Here is a 17,640-nt window from a genome sequence, read left to right as displayed (position 1 = left end):
CATTTTGTATTTGAAACATTTTGTATTTGAAAAACCATCTAAATAGCTGCACTGTATTGTACTTTGCAGCAAAATTATGTAAGTATCTAATCGCACAAAAATTTTTCCAAGAACCTTCAGTGTCAAATATTTTGTTCTGCGGTCCTGAAAGAATTATTGCCAATAGAAACTTCCACATATATGCAGACCATGTTTGCAAACGTAAGAAAAGAGGCATCATACCATCTTTTCTATAGTCTGAAATTTTCTTACTACCGTGTCTTATTTTTATATTCATGCTTTTTCATCATTTCGTAAAACTTTTGCCGCAAGTCTCGGTTAAAGATTTTTTTTTTGTTTCAGGTGTATGAAAGAGTATTTAAACAGCTACATTTCTTTGTAAGAGGCTTCAGGTTGTTGAAATACTTCATTTATATAGAAATTCCTTTCCAAGAGCCCTCAGAGTCTCCTGTTTTTTTCTCTCTCCTGTTTTTTTCTCATGGTATCAAAAGAGTTAAGCATAGTGATGTTACCCTCCGCATGCCGACATACCTTCTGAACAGTCCATACGGGCTTGTCAAGTGAAAGGGCTCCACCTTGTAGTGCCAGGTGCGAATTGTGGGCCACAGTTTCCTGTTCATCCCAGCGTCCAGCTGCGAGAGGGGAACCAGAGAGATGCAGAAGACCCACACGGCAGCCGTGCCCATGATGATGGTACCCAGTGTCGAGAAGATCTTGCTCAGCACGCCCTTTTCATTTACAAGGGACCTGAGGAGAGCAGAGGGTGGAAAAATTGTTTAAAATCCTCTCCTTAAAGGGACACTAAAGAGAGAAAGGAAGTGGGTTTGCATTGATAGAATGCCAGTTCCTGATTACAAAAAGACCACTCTTACTGAAAACAGAGCTGTTATAAGGTAGTAAAGAAGAATAACAGAAATACAGGTATCGCCACCACAGCCAAACGGCCGAGGCTCGCAACTACAAATCATGTGACGCGCTAGGGATCCCGGAGGCTGACAAATGCGAATTACGTTGCATGTTTGAATGCGGTAGTATGTTTTTTCTCAAACATGATAACACGCTTTTATCATACGTAAATGACGGCGAAAAGACAACGTAAATGTTGCAAGGCAAATACAAAAATATACTTGGAGGCGCCACAGGCGCCCACTTCAGTTTTGGTTATGTTTCGGCTCAGGCATTTCGTGCGCACTCGGATAGTTTGTTTGAACCTGCAGCGCCTGAATTACGAGCTTGGAGCAGCAGATGCGCCTTGATGGTTCCCATTTGAGCATTCGGAGGCACGAGCGAGCGAAATCCGCTGCCGCCGACACGCTCCTTCGTTCACACTTCTGCGCCAACATATCGCCGCCGTCGCCGCTTCGACTGCAACCTGACCGCTCGACTGCAGCTACGTACGCCACGAAAAGCATACATATGCTAAGTACCGAAGGAAAAACGCATTGTCATTCAATTGTTCACTAAATCATGGCACATCTGACCAACATATACTGCGTCAACAAGACCTTCAACGTTATATTGCAGGCGTCGTAAACAAAAGGGGCATACTTGCCGCTCATACCAAGGAGAGCGATATATTGCGCTCGTCGCCCGGCGGAAAAAAAGGGTCTCGGGTAAAAAGTAAAAACTAAAAATAACGAAGCACCAGAAATAAATTACAAAAGATAAAAAAAAAATCAATTTGTAAAAAAAAAAAAAAAGACAGCCAGTAGCGTTGAGACTCGAACTCGCTTCTGCTTGCTCCGCAACGTTCGGCGCTAACCACTCGGCTACGCTGCGCCGTCGGAACGCGCCGTCGGAACGCGCCGTCGGAACGCGCCGTCGGAACGCGCCGTCGGAATTTTTGAAATATTTCTAGTTTTTATGTCATGGCCCCATTTACAATACAGTGTTTCTGCTGCCGGTCTAAAAGTTACAACTTCTTAATCATCGGCGCATGCTGCCTGCTCTCACGTCTTGCAACTAATGTTCTGGATGCCTATGCGCACTATATTGTGCAGTGGATCCATTTTAACATGTGGAATTTCACAGCGCTGGCAAATGTAGTGGCACCGGCACCTCGGTCATGTTCTGCTACCGTGGACGTAATTTTCGCTGAACACGGAGCTGTAGCACAAACCTTGAAGGAAAAAAGTGCGACGAAGCTTCAAAACTGACAAGCGCAGCAGCGAGGACACTATTTTGCTGGTAACTAAATCTTATTTGTATGTAAACATGTCAGGAAGCGTTGCGATGACCGAGGGCTCGGTTTGTTTATACACAATGCAAGAAGGAGCGCAAAAGCTTGAGAAACATGTAAAGTATTGTGCATTACAAGCGCTCTATGTTTTTTTTTTTTCTTCCTTTATGTGCCCACCGCTCGGTAAATTACTCTCTTCAACGTTTTATTTATTTCGGCTGAGGCCGTCATTGCGAGTACGCTGTTGCCATGTTGGCCCTTGAGGGATGCGACGCCGCGGGCCGCGCCGGCTCGCTAGCTATCACGGAGTCTCTGCTTACGTCACTCAACTCCAACTACGTAGTTGGAGGGCACAGTTTGAATTCGACCGGCGGGAACAAGAAAAAAACCTCAACTTCTTATCGCAGTATCTCAGCAATTATTCGATTTTTTGCTGCCGGATATGCGGCGACAGTGCCACCAAATGTAGTTTATTAGATTTTCATACCATTTTTGGCTGTCTTTAGTGTCCCTTTAAGTAGCTTCACATGACTTCGTTCTTGACTGAATAACCTGTAGAATCCTGTAACCACATCTGTTGCTTCAGCGGTTGCACAGGGAAAGTATATTTAATGCTTGCCGTCAGATATAAAAAATTTTTTCTATATGTTTTGTGATGTGACCTCTAACCTATTGCTTTTGATTTTGATGTGTGTAGTTGTCTTCTATGCTGGTACTGCTGACCAAACAATGTGTTTTGTACATTATTGTAAAACCTGGACAAGGGGCCAAGGCCTTGTTAGGCTTTTTGCCTTTAGCCTTGGCCTCCTCTTAGACACAGTCTAAGGAATAAATAAAGAAAAATCACCAAACACACCAGGCCAGCAATCCAGAAATCGTTGTTGCCGTTAATAACCAAAACAAACACTGCTACAGAGCTTCGTGGCCTCTAGACACCTTACAAGAAGCAAAAAAAATCTGCAGCAAAGAGCACGAGGCGAACAAATTATTTATGGTACAGTGCTAGCAGAGACTTGTTCGTTAGATTATCTGGCTCTGATATATTCTTGCATGTATGGTATGCATGAATATGTGGTGCTGGCAAACACTCTCAAGGATTGATTACACCCCATATAAATTAAATGTCCAAGAAAGTAAATTGAACAGTAGCGCAGTGGACGCAAAATTCTGAAGCATGCGGTTGTTTTTTCTTCTATTTTCTAATCAAGTATGTATCTCCATGACTATATTATTTCACACAGACCAACACTTCCTTGGAGTCACTAGAACTTGGCTCCGTCTTTATGTATCATATTCCCTTTATTTCCCTTACGTTGGTTTAGCACTTAGCACTTAGCACTTAGGCTTAGCACTTGTTGAACATTGTTGCCTTCGCCCTTTGTGTACTGACCTAGATTTGGTGGAAGCCTTGTTTTATTTTTACCACCTTGAATCATTTTGTTTAATGTAAATAGGCATCAAACTTTCTGTTCTATGTTTGCATAGTTGTCTTCTATGCTGGTACTGCTGACCAAACAATGTGTTTTGTACATTATTGTAAAACCTGGACAAGGGGCCAAGGCCTTGTTAGGCTTTTTGCCTTTAGCCTTGGCCTCCTCTTAGACACAGTCTAAGGAATAAATAAAGAAAAATCACCAAACACACCAGGCCAGCAATCCAGAAATCGTTGTTGCCGTTAATAACCAAAACAAACACTGCTACAGAGCTTCGTGGCCTCTAGACACCTTACAAGAAGCAAAAAAAATCTGCAGCAAAGAGCACGAGGCGAACAAATTATTTATGGTACAGTGCTAGCAGAGACTTGTTCGTTAGATTATCTGGCTCTGATATATTCTTGCATGTATGGTATGCATGAATATGTGGTGCTGGCAAACACTCTCAAGGATTGATTACACCCCATATAAATTAAATGTCCAAGAAAGTAAATTGAACAGTAGCGCAGTGGACGCAAAATTCTGAAGCATGCGGTTGTTTTTTCTTCTATTTTCTAATCAAGTATGTATCTCCATGACTATATTATTTCACACAGACCAACACTTCCTTGGAGTCACTAGAACTTGGCTCCGTCTTTATGTATCATATTCCCTTTATTTCCCTTACGTTGGTTTGCCTATCAGTTCTGTGCCGGTGGTTTCAGAGAGCCGTAAAGTGAGAAAAAGTGAATGGAATGCTCACCTGTAAAAGGACACCAGAATGTGGAAGGCCAGCGAGGCGGCTGCCACCCACATGAGGATGGGCATGGCACTACCAAGGAACTGATTAAACTTCGCTGATGTAAAGCCTACAACAAATGAGAGTGCACATAACCAATTAAACCACTGCAACATTTCCACAAAAAGACACCATTGTTCAGCAATAATGCTATGCACAGCATTCAATCAACACAGCCAGCAGCTTAACCGAACGACATTCAAACAACATGTTTCAAGTTCCCGAGTTACTGAAATCTGAAATTCCACCCCGCTACTTTCGTCAGCGTGTAGCAAACTGGAAAACACCAAGCGAATGCTGTCATTCCAAAAGATTTCTCTGAATCCCACCGAAAATGGGAGGAGTAAATGTTTAAAAAAAAAAAAAAAAACATCATTTGCAATTCCCTTGCCTGAAATTCTCTCGTTTTTTTCCTATATTTTTCTCTCCCTCATCAAGGCAGCAGCCAGCACCATTGACTGAGGGTTCCCTAAGAAATTTTCAGGACTTTCTTAGCTGAGACATTCAGGTGGCCTATGGACTAAAGACCAGAACATGGTACTCTCAAACCAAGACAGAAAACCAGATTGCACATACTCTCAAACCGAGCCAACAAGCACCTTCTCTACCTGGACTTCCGAAATGCTGTTGAGTGCCTTTCTCACTCCCTTCACCCCCTTATTACAAATCTACTCCACCTTCGGGGATTCCCCTAAATATTCGATCAACAGGTAATGTGTTTGAAACTCAGCTTAACAGCGTGGTTGTTGCAATGTGCTTACCACTCAATGACTATGTTGCATCACCTGTAGACATGTCCGCAGCATTTTCTTAACCGACTTAACCATGTAGTACTGAGTAAGTAACAATTTTACTTCTCATCCGCATAATATAATTACAGTGCGCAGTTTTAGCACTGATTCGCTTTACGTTTACATGTCAGCAGCATCGATCTGTGCGATAGCATTGAGATAGTGTGTTGGACATAGCAGTATGACCGATACAAATGAAGAGATTTACTGAGTGGGTGATCCCCTGTGGGCCTAGTTTAGTCGTCTGAACCGCTTCGCTAGCGTCTGTAGCTCGAGTGATCAAGTCTCGTGAGTGGACGCACTTCGTCACGGCCCCTCAAATTACTGCGCACACCACATTTCATAACTGCTCAGCCATGAAGTGTTCATAATTTGGGACTCTCAACAAGTTCCAGACTACAAGTTTGAGATGATACTTTGACAAAACCCTGCCCTGCTCTTTGTACAGATACTCCCACATAACAGCATGAAGGACAGATGTGTAGATGAACGGTTTCTGCCATTAGTGGTTGCATTACTGAAGCTTGCTGGCATTGTTTCATGGACTTGTGCAGATGCAGGATAAATACAGTCATTCACCGCAAATTATGCCCTTAGTTAAAGGATCGTACAGCTTAAGTGCTAACTGCCCAATTCGCCCGCATGTGCTTCGCATCCTGCTACCTCCCACGTGGCGGTTTGCAAGTTATGTTTTCTGCGTCTGTGAAACAGGTGGCACTAAGACACTCTCAATATGTTGGCACCAAATTTTTCACTGTGCTCTGGTCTATAGCTTCGGGAGCCCCATTCTGTCACTCAGTAACCTAATGAACCGTTACTTTAAGCAAAGTTAAAATCAATATGCAGAAGACTAAGGTAATATTCAACAGCCTCGGGAAGGAACAGCAGTTTACATTAGGCAGCGAAGTACTGGAAGTAGTATGCGAACCATGAAAAGGAAATAACAAGAAGAATAAGATTGGGATGGAGCGCTCGCTTCTCTCACGTGACTCTACGTCACGGCCTGTGTGTCGCGAACAAGTGAGCGCCGGCGGAGCGGCCACGCGGTCATCGCGGGCTCGCATGCAGACAGCGGTGTGCGAGCACAGAGAGACAGAGAAAAAAAAAGCGAGGGTTGCCCTCCTGCTGGTGCCCCGCGAAGTGCACGCTGACAGGAGACAACAAATGCTGTTTCTTTTTTTTTTTTTAATTTCTCAATGCACCGGGTGTCGCAGCTAAACATGACCTCCTGCAAAACTTTACGATGTTTTAGTTGTACATTTGAATGGATTTATCAAAAGAAATCTTGTGTCGGCACATTTATGGATGCTATGGATCCACTGTGCGTCTAGTTTAGCCGTCTGAACCGCCTCGCTAGTGTTTGCAGCTTGAATGACCAAATCTTGCGAGTGGATGTGCTTTGTCAAACCGGAGCTAAAATAATTTGACAGTTCCACAGCCGGTATGCACAGAAATGTTATATAAAATACCTCACCTTTAGCACTTTGCATCATGTCACAATGCACTTATTAACAGCAAACCCTTATGCAATGTAGTGTCACTGCTATGTACTAAAATGTCACAAGATTCGTAATGAAAACAGCATTTGCGTCTATTCTATACTAGCCAATTTCCTCTCTGCATTTCAAGCATGAAATGCTTTTAGCACCCGTTGTCGACACAGCGGAGGGAGGACACGGTGACCTGGAGGAGAACATGAGGGCGATCTCATGGTGCCATCCATTGACATCGCACGTCATCGCTTGATGGTGCAATGAGAAAACACAGTGAAAAGTGCTTAGCGCACCGTCATATGTGCTACACCAGTAAGAAGCCCATTTCAAGCTTACGTCTGCTCTCGATTACGGCAGAGGCAGTGGTATTTTTTTTTTTTTACTGGTCACTGCATGGAGAAGCATGAGTGGAACTTAATCTGCTGCAATCAAGACCACTGAGTGCTGCTTCTGAAGTGTGCCTGTAAGACCATAGCGTGATCGCAAAACACAAAGCATTATAAGCCAAAACAAGCAGGTCCAACTGCACTATAATCTCAAGAAAAAATGTACAAACAATTTTCCTTGAACTAAGAAACGAAAAAGCTTGTACTCACTGAATTTACAGGTGCATCAGAGATGTGGAACAGGCTTGCAAGTACTTTGAAAATGCAGACAAAAGGCAGAATTAGCTGAGACCAGACTATATGCACTTACCGATTTTTGAGTGTAAGGCCCAGTTGTTGTCAAACCGGAGGTGGAATAATTTGACAGTTCCATAGAACAGACCGCAGTACACTGCCAGGGCAATAGTTCTTGCAGCGACATTGGCCAGAGTGCGAAGCTTGCCTGGCTTGCCTGAGAAAACACACCAGCCCCAAAGTTGCAAAATTTGAACAAACAGTATGTAATGCAGTCTCGACACAGCAGTTAAATGTCTCAGCAGTTTAATTATTTTTGGCATTAGATCCCTTTATCAAAATGACACTAGCTGTCCCGTGAACAAAGACAGCTGCTTTTATAAAAACTATGTTTTCTTTAGCCAGAAGCCCTTGGAACGTGTATAAAAGTTGTTTCCTCAGCAGAAACTCCAGGAAACTTCCAAATATGCAGAGTAAGAAGAAAAAACAACTTGGCATTACAATAAAGTATAATATTTATTGTTAGTATTGCTTCTACTTAGATGCACTTTGGTTATGAATGCCTAGGCATCGCGTTAAGATATAGAGTATACCGAGTCCCCGACTCATACGCACCACTTCGTCTCTGGATACCAAGCAGGAAGTCATCGTCCACTAGTGACAAGCAAAGAGTCATAGTAAGCAGGTTGAAGAAGTTGTAGTTCCCAGTAACGATTATCATCAACTGCAGGAACATCTGAAATGCACAACACATGCAGGCAGGGCCTGTCACCAACACTTGATTAACAGCAGCATATAAATCTGCACATTAATTGACCCTGTTAAATGAAGAATGTAGCAGGGTATGCCAGAAGCGTTCTGTTTCAACCTACTAAGGCCCTGCATGTGTGTGCAACACAGCACCAACCAAAACGATGCTCTTGACAACAACAACAGCGAAAAATCCAACACTACGCCACACACTTACTGACCTATAGACTTTTTGTCAAAAAGAGTTTGGACCAAGGGGCTTATTTGTTGTAAATCTCCTAACGTAAGAAAATTTTTACCACTTTCCACCTATTGGGCAGGACTTCCACAAGTGATGCAGTCCACCCATTGGGTAGGACTTCCACAAGTGATGCAGGAGCCCCGCTATACAGCTTAGGAGTGCCCGACTACATTTTTCCTTAGAGGGTATAACTAACCACCGAAAGTGGCAGGAGTGGCTTCAGTTTAGGCAAGCTTTTTTTCCCTTCCTCAATCTCCTATGTTGCACTATCCTCTGACAGCGCCAACTTTCTGGGAAAATGCCATTAAGCACTCTCGCAATAAGTTGATCTGCAAAGGAAAAAAACAAACAAACAAAAAAAACTGATAACTCCAAATATATGCAATTTCCGGTGCATCACTGATAACTCCAAATATATGCGATTTTCGGTGCATCGCAACACTAGCCAATTTTGTAGACGGCAGGACAAACAATGGCCTCCCCCACTGACCTCCTACCACTATCCTCCTACACTTCCTAACCTCCTCTACCCACCACTCGACTCCCTGGCGTATACACCCTGCTACTTTTGCTTCCCTTCGATGGTTTGGTCTATAGGATTTAACATCCGAAAGCTGCTCCCGCTTCGAGGTTGCTCTAACATATTAGCGTGCGCCAACATTGCTTGTATAAATAAGCACCTCACTTTTAGCTTTGGTCGAAAAGTGGCCGCTGTGGCTGGGACTGCACCCACGTCTTTGCATTCAGATGTCAACCGACCTAACCATCAAGTGACCGGGGTGGGCACATTCCTTTGATGTCCACTCAACATATGATTATGCGTACCTTTTAATGCACGTGATGTTCATGTCCACCTCTTCATTTCAGCTACAATGTCGTCAACTCGCATTTCCTGTGTAAATGACTTTAATTTCTTTTCGCCTCCTTTCCATGCCACGCTGTGTCGTCCACGATTTAATTTCAAGCTTGGTTTGGTTTGTGAGGTTCAACATCCCAAAGAGACTCAGGCTATGGGAGATGCCGTAGTGGAGGGCTCTGGAAATTTCAACCACACAGGGTTCTTTAACGTGCACCGACACTGCACACCACATGGGCGCCTTGTTTTTTTTTGTTTTCATCGAAAAGTGGCTGCCGAGGCCCAGATTTGATCCCGCATCCTTGGGCACAGTAATCGAGCGCCCTAACCACTGCGCCACCCCGGCAGTGTTTTATTTATTGATTTTTTTTTTAGCTTCAAATTACAAGACCCAACTCTCCTAGAAACCTTCTTCTGTTTGTCGATAACCAAGTGAGGCAAAAAACTTCGCCTAGGGAATGAAGCTGTGCCCCTCGAAGAGCACCCACCTGGCTGTAGAAACTGAAGATCCTCAGCGAGCGAATGGGGGCAAAGAACAGGAACGGGATGGCAATTTCAATCACATATGTGAAGACCACACCCAGCCGCAGCACCCAGTTGGCCAGCTGGTGAAAGTACCAGGCCAGAGGTGTTGGAATGCACTGGCTCTCAAAGTGGTAGTTGAGTGCTGGCAATGAGGACCAAAAAAAGAAGAAAGAGAAAGATATCAGATTTTTAGCGCACCAAGTTCGGCTGCTCAATAAAAATTATGCAGGCAACCATTCTAATAGCCAGCTTTCTTTGACTAGCTAGCCCTTGGATGCTGGCTCAGTTCATAAGCAGCACTCAAAAAGGAGAAGCAACAAAAACACAGGTTCACCTTTGCCAACGCTGTTGTCAGCTCTTTATGGCGCAGAATAAAAGGCTATCCTTCTGAAAAATTTGGCAAAAAATTTCCAGAACAGTTGTAAAGATGTACAGTCTTTGTCAAAAGTGTAGAGCCCGGGGGGTCTGCTTTTGAGCCACTTCCTGCGGCTTGTAATGCATTTCCTGCGTTCCCGAATCTCTTGGTGGTAAGAAGATTTTTTGCCCTACACTATCCAATGGGAAGGACCTCCACTAATGCTAAATTAGTGCCACTACACGGCTCAGAAGTGGACCTTCTGGGCTCTACACTATTGACAAAGGCTGTACCTATCCAAAAAAGTACTATGGTGAATAAAAATGGGGATGAGTTGAAAGCAGCAGTGATTCTACTCTACAATGTCACAGTTTATGGATGTCACTTCCGCCATCATTGTTATCCATTGCTTTCGGAACTTTTCAGCTGCCAAAGTTCCAAGTAAGTGCAAGCAATTAGTACGTAACTTTGAATGGAAATCCTACTAGTCCATGAGTAATGGGTTATTTTCGCACCACAGTGCCAAAATAACAATAATATAATAATAAACGATCTCCACAGTGCAAGTGCACTTATTTCTACGTTACCCACGCAGCAGAAACCCATCACGGAGTGAACACTGGTTTACAGTGCTACAGTGCTACATGCCACTGACTGCCATTCCACTTGGAACAGATCCTAGCATTGGGGTGCAGATAAACCACATGTCAGAAGAAAAGCTACTCCCTCTGCACCACAGAAGAGCCTATACACAGCAAGGACCTGAATGCCCAGATGGCTGGAGCTGCTTGTTCAAGTATAGTGGTGATAACTATACTCTACGACTTTTTTACAGTGACCGCTAGATCAGCCATGAAACAAAGCAACCGCACAATAAATAGTGCGCCAGGTGGCCGTCCTGCGGCTGACCTACCAGTTAAGTAACACAGTCACACACTCTATCCCTGTACCCCTCTCATCATTGCCGAGAAATGCGGCTGTTAAATGTAGAAGCAATTGTACCCCGAGAAGACAAAAGGCACATCAATTCTTTTCAGAAATGAAAAACAAGGACAATGTACATCTCAAATGTAGCCCGACTTCCATCTGGCGTTAAGACATACTAATGACCTCAAATTTGCCATGCTAATCAATACCCTACAAGAAACCTCACCAAAATAGGCTGAGCAACCACCACAACAGTGCTCACGTTTTCTTAAAACCAGTGGAAGCAGACAACGCAGGCAAGATAACAGGACTAAGAGTGTTAGACTGCCTTTCTGTTTTAATCCAGATGCTATCTTGTTTTTGAAACAAGATTAAGATTACCCTTCCCCCCTCCCAGAGCATAACCTAGGCCTGCCTGACCTGTGAGCCCCCACCAGGTGGGGCACTCGCTGGTGAGCTTGACCACCCCGGAGGCGAACATGAGTCGGAAGAGGAGCCAGCGCACCAGCCACAGGGTGATCGTGTCGTGCGGGTGGTGCGGCAGACGCCAGCTCGAGCTCAGGCCCATCGTCCGGTGGAAGATGCCCAGCGGTGCCACCAGTATGCAGAGAAAGCCAGCCTCCAGCAGAAGGATGTCCCTGAAATCATTTTTCCCTTTTCGTGCCCTGTTTCCTGCCTGATGTCTATAACGGTGCTTTTGAAGTGAGGCTAATCTTGAATACTATATAGGCTATGAAAATAATAATAAAAAAAAACAGAAGAGATACGGGGCAACTTGTTTGCTGTTAATAAACATCATTCCGGGGCCACACGGGTTATCTTCCAATGACAAAGTGACAAATATATCAGCTTGCTAAAGTATACACCTGAGAGATGTACCGACTCACCATTGGAACCACATGAATGTCTGGCCAACCTGGTTGGAAAGAAGAAAAATAGAAAGAGTGAGATTATGGAACCACTGACATCACATAGATGAGAACAAATACTGTGTTATATCACCATCAGGCATGTATTCAAGGGGAGCATGAGGGTGCCAGGCAGCACTTTGGGCCCTTCCAAAAATAACTTTCTCGCTATGAGACTGGTTTCCACAAGGTACCACTCAACTTACTTACATTTATGTACAGTAACTTTCAACCACAGTGAAGTTGCATTGAGCCTTTCAGAGGTCGGACTAGACTTGAATAAAACCACTTGACAAAAATGCAACTAAGATTCGAATCAGATTTATACACACTGCTATACCTCCACATCTTACACTGTTCTCGTATTCTCTTTGCACGCACCTGCGTGTGCATTCACACCCCTGCCCCCTTCCCTTATCATATTTTGAAAAGCTTCACCCTTGAAACCAGTGAGCCACGATAGCTAGGGGGCAAACATGTGATCCCAGGTCCACCCCGTGATCTCCTCCCCTTCTGTCTTCTTTCCCTCCCCTTGGCTCACATACCCCCTACCCCCCCTTCCCCATTTGTGCTAGGCGTCTGGAGCTGGTGCCCCAGCAGAACTCAACCTCTGCTTATAAGCTCAAGTTCTTGACACTGCTTCCTGGAACTAAACTTGCTCCAAGCGATCCAATGGCTTGAGGCTGATTTACAGAACTACTACCTAATCACAAAAACGAGACACAGCCCCACTTCCACTGATTGGCCCTAACGGGTGGACACATTGACCAGTAGGAGCAGGGCTCATGGAACAGTTTAAAACTGGTTTTGAGATTAAACTGTTCCATCATTCAATTTTTGGTTAACAATGTCTGCAAGCAAACGCAGCACGCTTTGATTATGACATATGTATTATGATTCTGAGACTGTTTACTCAGGATAGGGTTCCGTATGTAATTGTTGCTCTGAAAAAAACATAATTATGTCTGTGTAATATAGCTAGGGGTGCACCAACTACATGTGCCATGCCCCCCAAAAAAAGATGTTAGGATGTCCTGTGAGGTTTAAAACGAAACTGCAAACCGCAAATCGCAGTGTTAAGAAACAGCAGTGCTATCAGCTGTGACATTTGTTGTTTCATTTTCATGTGGATTCATCAACTACTGGGTTTCACTAGGTTTATGAATTTAAAATATGCACACGTCAGATGAGGGAGGCAACGAGGGGCACTACCAGTGTTTTAACAGAGTACCCACAAAAACTAGAATAAATAGTCTGAACAGCAGAAAAGCATCAGGAAAAAAATAATTACATTCAGAACATGTAATCAGAGATAAACAATTTGAGGGGTCAGACCTAACAGACATATGAAATGCAAAACGCAATACAAAAACGAAACTTAAGTTTAAAGCTAATATATAAGCTTCTGCTCTTCGCAGAAAAGAAAAGGTAAAGCTGCACATGAGAACTCAAAACAACCACTTTTTCTCTTGCTCCATCAAAACCTAGTCTGAATTCGGAGCCAATTAACTCTTTCCTTACTTTGCCTATTCAAATAGATCAAATCTGATGGCACTAAACTGCAAATGGGACGAAATTGCAGCCATTTTCAACCTGCAGCGCCAACATGTTGCAAAGCAAGTGCACTCCAGTTTCAGATATAGCTTTCTTATCAATCATACGAGAAAGCAGTTTATACTTTCTGAGAAACAGCATTCAGAGCAGCGTCCTCGTTTCACACAGACGCTACTCAGTAATGGTGCCATTATCACGATTCCAGAACAATGGTATTTAACTTTATCAGATGGAAGTGACAACCCCAAGCAAAATCAAGGTGTTGATTGGTGAGATTTCAGTTGGAAAACGATGACTGCTCTGCTCAACATAGACCATTGACAGGGGGTAATTTGCAATTTTTTATTTAGGCCCTGCCAAAAAGATCTATTCTTTCAGAGGTTATCGATGGTATGTGACATGCCCTGAACGATTCTTTGCCACCACCAGCAAAGAAGATTTCTCCAAAAGAGCCTGATGTCAAACATGGAAATGCACTGTGGAGTAACCAAAATTGCTTGATGTTCTTGTTTTGTTTTACCAAATGAAATGTTTAAAGTGAAAGGTTCTAACTGTTACTCTGAATACTTATTTCCGACATTGTAACACATAAACCATACATTCTACATTATTTTTATTTTCCTATACTTTGATTACTTTATTTATAACATATTTTTGCAAGTTACTAAGCTTAAAAATCAATTTTATTCATCAAAGAAAGCATGCTTTATATACATGTATTTTTACATGGTCTACTTTTTTGTCATGTTATTGAAAAGGCAGCTCTATTTATTTTATGCTCATTTCATATATATGCCACTTTGCAACTGCCCATTTTCCCATTGCAAGAAAATTGTTAAAGGATGTTTCTGTGCCCTGTTATATTGTTGCTTACATTGCTTCCAAGCTCCGAACACAATAAGATTGTGTACAGGTTTTTCCATGTGAGGCCTGTGCACAATGTGACAAGTAACCTGGTAAAGTGGTATGAAAAGTCACCTGATAAAGGGAAAAGTAGAGTATCCACAAGAGTGAGTAGTTGATGCAGTCCCTGAATCGGGATGACACGGATGCCAGGAGGGACATGACAATGCCCAGAAGAGCCAAAAATTCTGCCATGGTGGCCACCTTGAGACCAAAGTTCGGTGCCAACCATAATAGGGAAGGCTGCTGAGTAGCTCGCTTGGCCAACTCTTGTGGTGGCCGTGTGTTGCTGTCTAATAAAGGATAGAAAATTTGCACACATTATGTAACACTGCAAAAACAACAATGAACACAAAGAAACTAGACAATAAAGCTCGATAAAATAAATAAAAAAAGTTAAAACACGACAGTGGCACAAATTTGGAAAAATTAATTTTGGAAAAACCAGCGTGACAAAGTCTGTTTAACTTGGGAAAGCAAAACAGTGCACTGCTGACACACGGACAAAGAAAGCGACTACAACACAGTGCTATGTTGCAGTTTTGTCCGTGTGTCAGGAGTGCGCTGTTTTGTTTTCCTAAGACGGACTATCAACTAGCCCGTTCTTCCACCCTTGCAAGTCTGTTTATTACTGGCAGTTATAAGGGGGACATTCAGTCAAATGACCCACTAATTATGCGACTATGACAAGGGGTCAAGTAACCTCACTACATGATGGCACCTTCCTGTGAATGCCAGCCCCGAGATCTTAAGAGGGGTTAACGGTAGAGGAGATAGGCATCAGGCAAACAGCTGATGCTGCTTCTAGGTAGCCCTATAATGTGGGAACTATCAGACAGCCACAAGAAAGACACTGACTGTGTGGTTTGGTTTGGGTTATGAGGTTTAACATCCCAAAGGAACTCAAGCTACGAGAGATGCTGTAGTGGAGGTCTCGGAATAATTCTGACCACATGGGGTTTCTTAACGTGCACTGACATCGCGCAGTACAGAGATGCCTTGCTTTTAGCAACACCTGAAAGTGAAACCTATGTCCTCAGGATCAGCAGTCAAGCACCCTAACCTAAGAACCGCCGGGATGGGACATACTGTAATAATATGAATTGGTTTATAGGAAAGACAAGGCACAGTATCTGCCACACTTCTTGGTGGACACCTGAACCACACTGTAAGAGTTGTTGTGGCTGTAGGAAGAAGGAAAAGAAAATGCACGGGCCTGCTACTGGCTCTGTAGCTAAGCCACCTCCCCAGCCTCCTATGGACAGAAGAGAGAAAGTAGAGAAGAAAGAAGAGGGAGAGAAAGAGCTGCCCCACTGTAAGAAGTGAGGAAGGTGGTCCTGAAAGAGCTATTTTGGAGAAAAGATGCTGTTTTTGTGAAAAGCTGCTGTTCTGGAGGGCTTTGAAATAGTTTCGACCACCTGTGGATCTTTAAAATGTGCACTGGCATCCCACAGCAGTTTGAACCAGTGTTCAAGCCACTTGCAGGGGGTACAGGGTCTGCTGGCTGTGCGATTCCTGCAGCTTTTGCACAAACAGAAAGGCAGGATGGTCGTTGTGCCAGCTTTTGCTGTACGCCACTATGAGCTCCACCAAAAACAATGGCTGATGTTGGGATTTATTTGGCGCTTTTATGGGCAATAAAGATAATAAGAACTTATGTAAGGAAAAAGAAATTTAACTAGAAAAGAAGTCATGGTCTACACCATATTAAGTACAGCTGACAGAAAGTAGAAGGTGGGTTTAACTATGCTTATTGATATAGCCCAGAAAGCATTTCAGTGCCAGTTGAGTTTGACTTTAGTGCCGAAGCAACCACGGTGCTACAGAATGTTATTCTCTCCTCACATTACATTGTTTCTCATTGTTGGCATATGTGAAAGTATATGAATACATCATTCACATTTGTTCTCATACTATGAAACTACCTTTCAAGCATTGCATGATGAAAAGAAATGCACATTAGAACAAGGGTGATGTTTACAATAGATATATGAATAACAGTGCTAGAAGCTGCATTAGAAGAAACAGCGTGTTTTTTTTTTTTTTTTTTTTTTTTTTAAGTCTGTAAGCTAACAAAGCACTGAGCGTTTTTTTTTTTTTTTTTTTTTCACGCAATTGCACTAACACGAATCAACAAACATCGCTTTTTTTTTTTCTGCTGTTTTTTGCAGGCTTACGGGTTACTAACAACCTGAAACTTCGCTCATTTGGCACACTCAGTGCTAACAGCCAGAGTTCTGTGGCAAAGCGCGACGCTGTTTGCTGCTAGCGAAATGCAAAACGAAAGCTGCGCAAGCGAAGGCAAAATAAACAACACACCTATGGGAATCACTGCTCTCATTGGCAAAACTCCATGGTCCCCGTAAAGGCCTGGAAGAGAAAAGAAACCAAGGACATCATTTTTTTTATTTATTTATTATGACAACAAAAGCGCGACAGCGGCGTATCCAGCCGGCCAACCTGCGGCTTCGTCAGGTCGATCTCCACTCGACGAAGATCAAATTTTTGCCCGACGTAAAACAAAAAATATATATCAGCAGCTGTTTGTCAACAGTACTGAAGGGAACATTCTGCTGGCTACAGCACCAACTCACCGGGCATTTGGTGATAAAGAGAGGCAAACGCGCTCAGGTACACCATGGACATTGCCCAGAGGAAGCCGTCTCGCGTGAGCCGAGTCTGCGCCATCCTGACGCGGTAGAACGAGCTCGGGGCGACTGGAGTTTCCTCTATCCTTTCTGTCGTAGCTGTCAGCACAAAATACACAATGCCGCCTGCACAGGACCACAGCACTAAGCGACAGTATACTTCGCCAGCGTCGCTACAGCGACACACGGCCGGAGAGATCAACGATCCACCGACGGGCTATGGACGGGCGGTCCGGCGAAAGAAGCACTTCCGCCATGAAAGAAGCTGGAACCAACCGAAATGATAACTGGACCGATGTTTAAAGCATTTTCTTTGAAGTGGCGTACCATGGGCGTACTAGCAAAAAAAAAAAAAAAAATTACCTAAATCGGTTATACTCAAAGAATTTAAATTTTGTAAGTTGCGAAATTTCTCATAGGGCCCACTGAAAAAACGTTAATTCTGATTGGTAAAAATATTGGTGTTTACAAATAGTTCAAAATTTTAGATTGCAGTAGCAAAATTATTAAATATCATAGCCGTAGAAGTAATTAGGGTGGAACAGCAAAAGATTTTATTGGTCGCTTCCAAATATTCATAAGCCTATTCATAAGCACCGATCATCATTATCATCTTTTATGCCTAAAAATAAAAAAAAAAAAAACGCCGCGCATGCGCAGAACAGGTGCTTGTCATTAC

At 43.3% G+C, this 17,640-nt stretch overlaps 1 protein-coding gene across 1 annotated transcript in view; it reads right to left on the bottom strand.

Moving 5' to 3' along the window:
* LOC146191717 (lipase maturation factor 2-like) overlaps positions 1-17,241 on the bottom strand; it is a 29,745-nt gene extending 12,504 nt beyond the window's left edge. Inside the window, exons 1-10 of the mRNA XM_084602229.1 lie at positions 16,908-17,241; positions 16,633-16,683; positions 14,389-14,606; positions 11,836-11,864; positions 11,369-11,586; positions 9,630-9,808; positions 7,910-8,030; positions 7,371-7,511; positions 4,355-4,460; positions 532-747 (exon numbers count right to left, since the gene is read on the bottom strand). Coding sequence (XP_084458355.1) covers positions 532-747; positions 4,355-4,460; positions 7,371-7,511; positions 7,910-8,030; positions 9,630-9,808; positions 11,369-11,586; positions 11,836-11,864; positions 14,389-14,606; positions 16,633-16,683; positions 16,908-17,001 — 1,373 coding nt within the window. The 5' untranslated portion in view covers positions 17,002-17,241. The remainder of the gene's footprint in view (positions 1-531; positions 748-4,354; positions 4,461-7,370; positions 7,512-7,909; positions 8,031-9,629; positions 9,809-11,368; positions 11,587-11,835; positions 11,865-14,388; positions 14,607-16,632; positions 16,684-16,907) is intronic.
* Positions 17,242-17,640: the final 399 nt, after the last annotated feature.

Source organism: Amblyomma maculatum, chromosome 4, assembly GCF_055883805.1.
Source record: "Amblyomma maculatum isolate TAMU_Amacu chromosome 4, ASM5588380v1, whole genome shotgun sequence".
Taxonomy (NCBI): domain Eukaryota; kingdom Metazoa; phylum Arthropoda; class Arachnida; order Ixodida; family Ixodidae; genus Amblyomma; species Amblyomma maculatum.
Note: the sequence above shows the minus strand (reverse complement) of the source record. Positions and strands in the feature narration are given on the sequence as shown.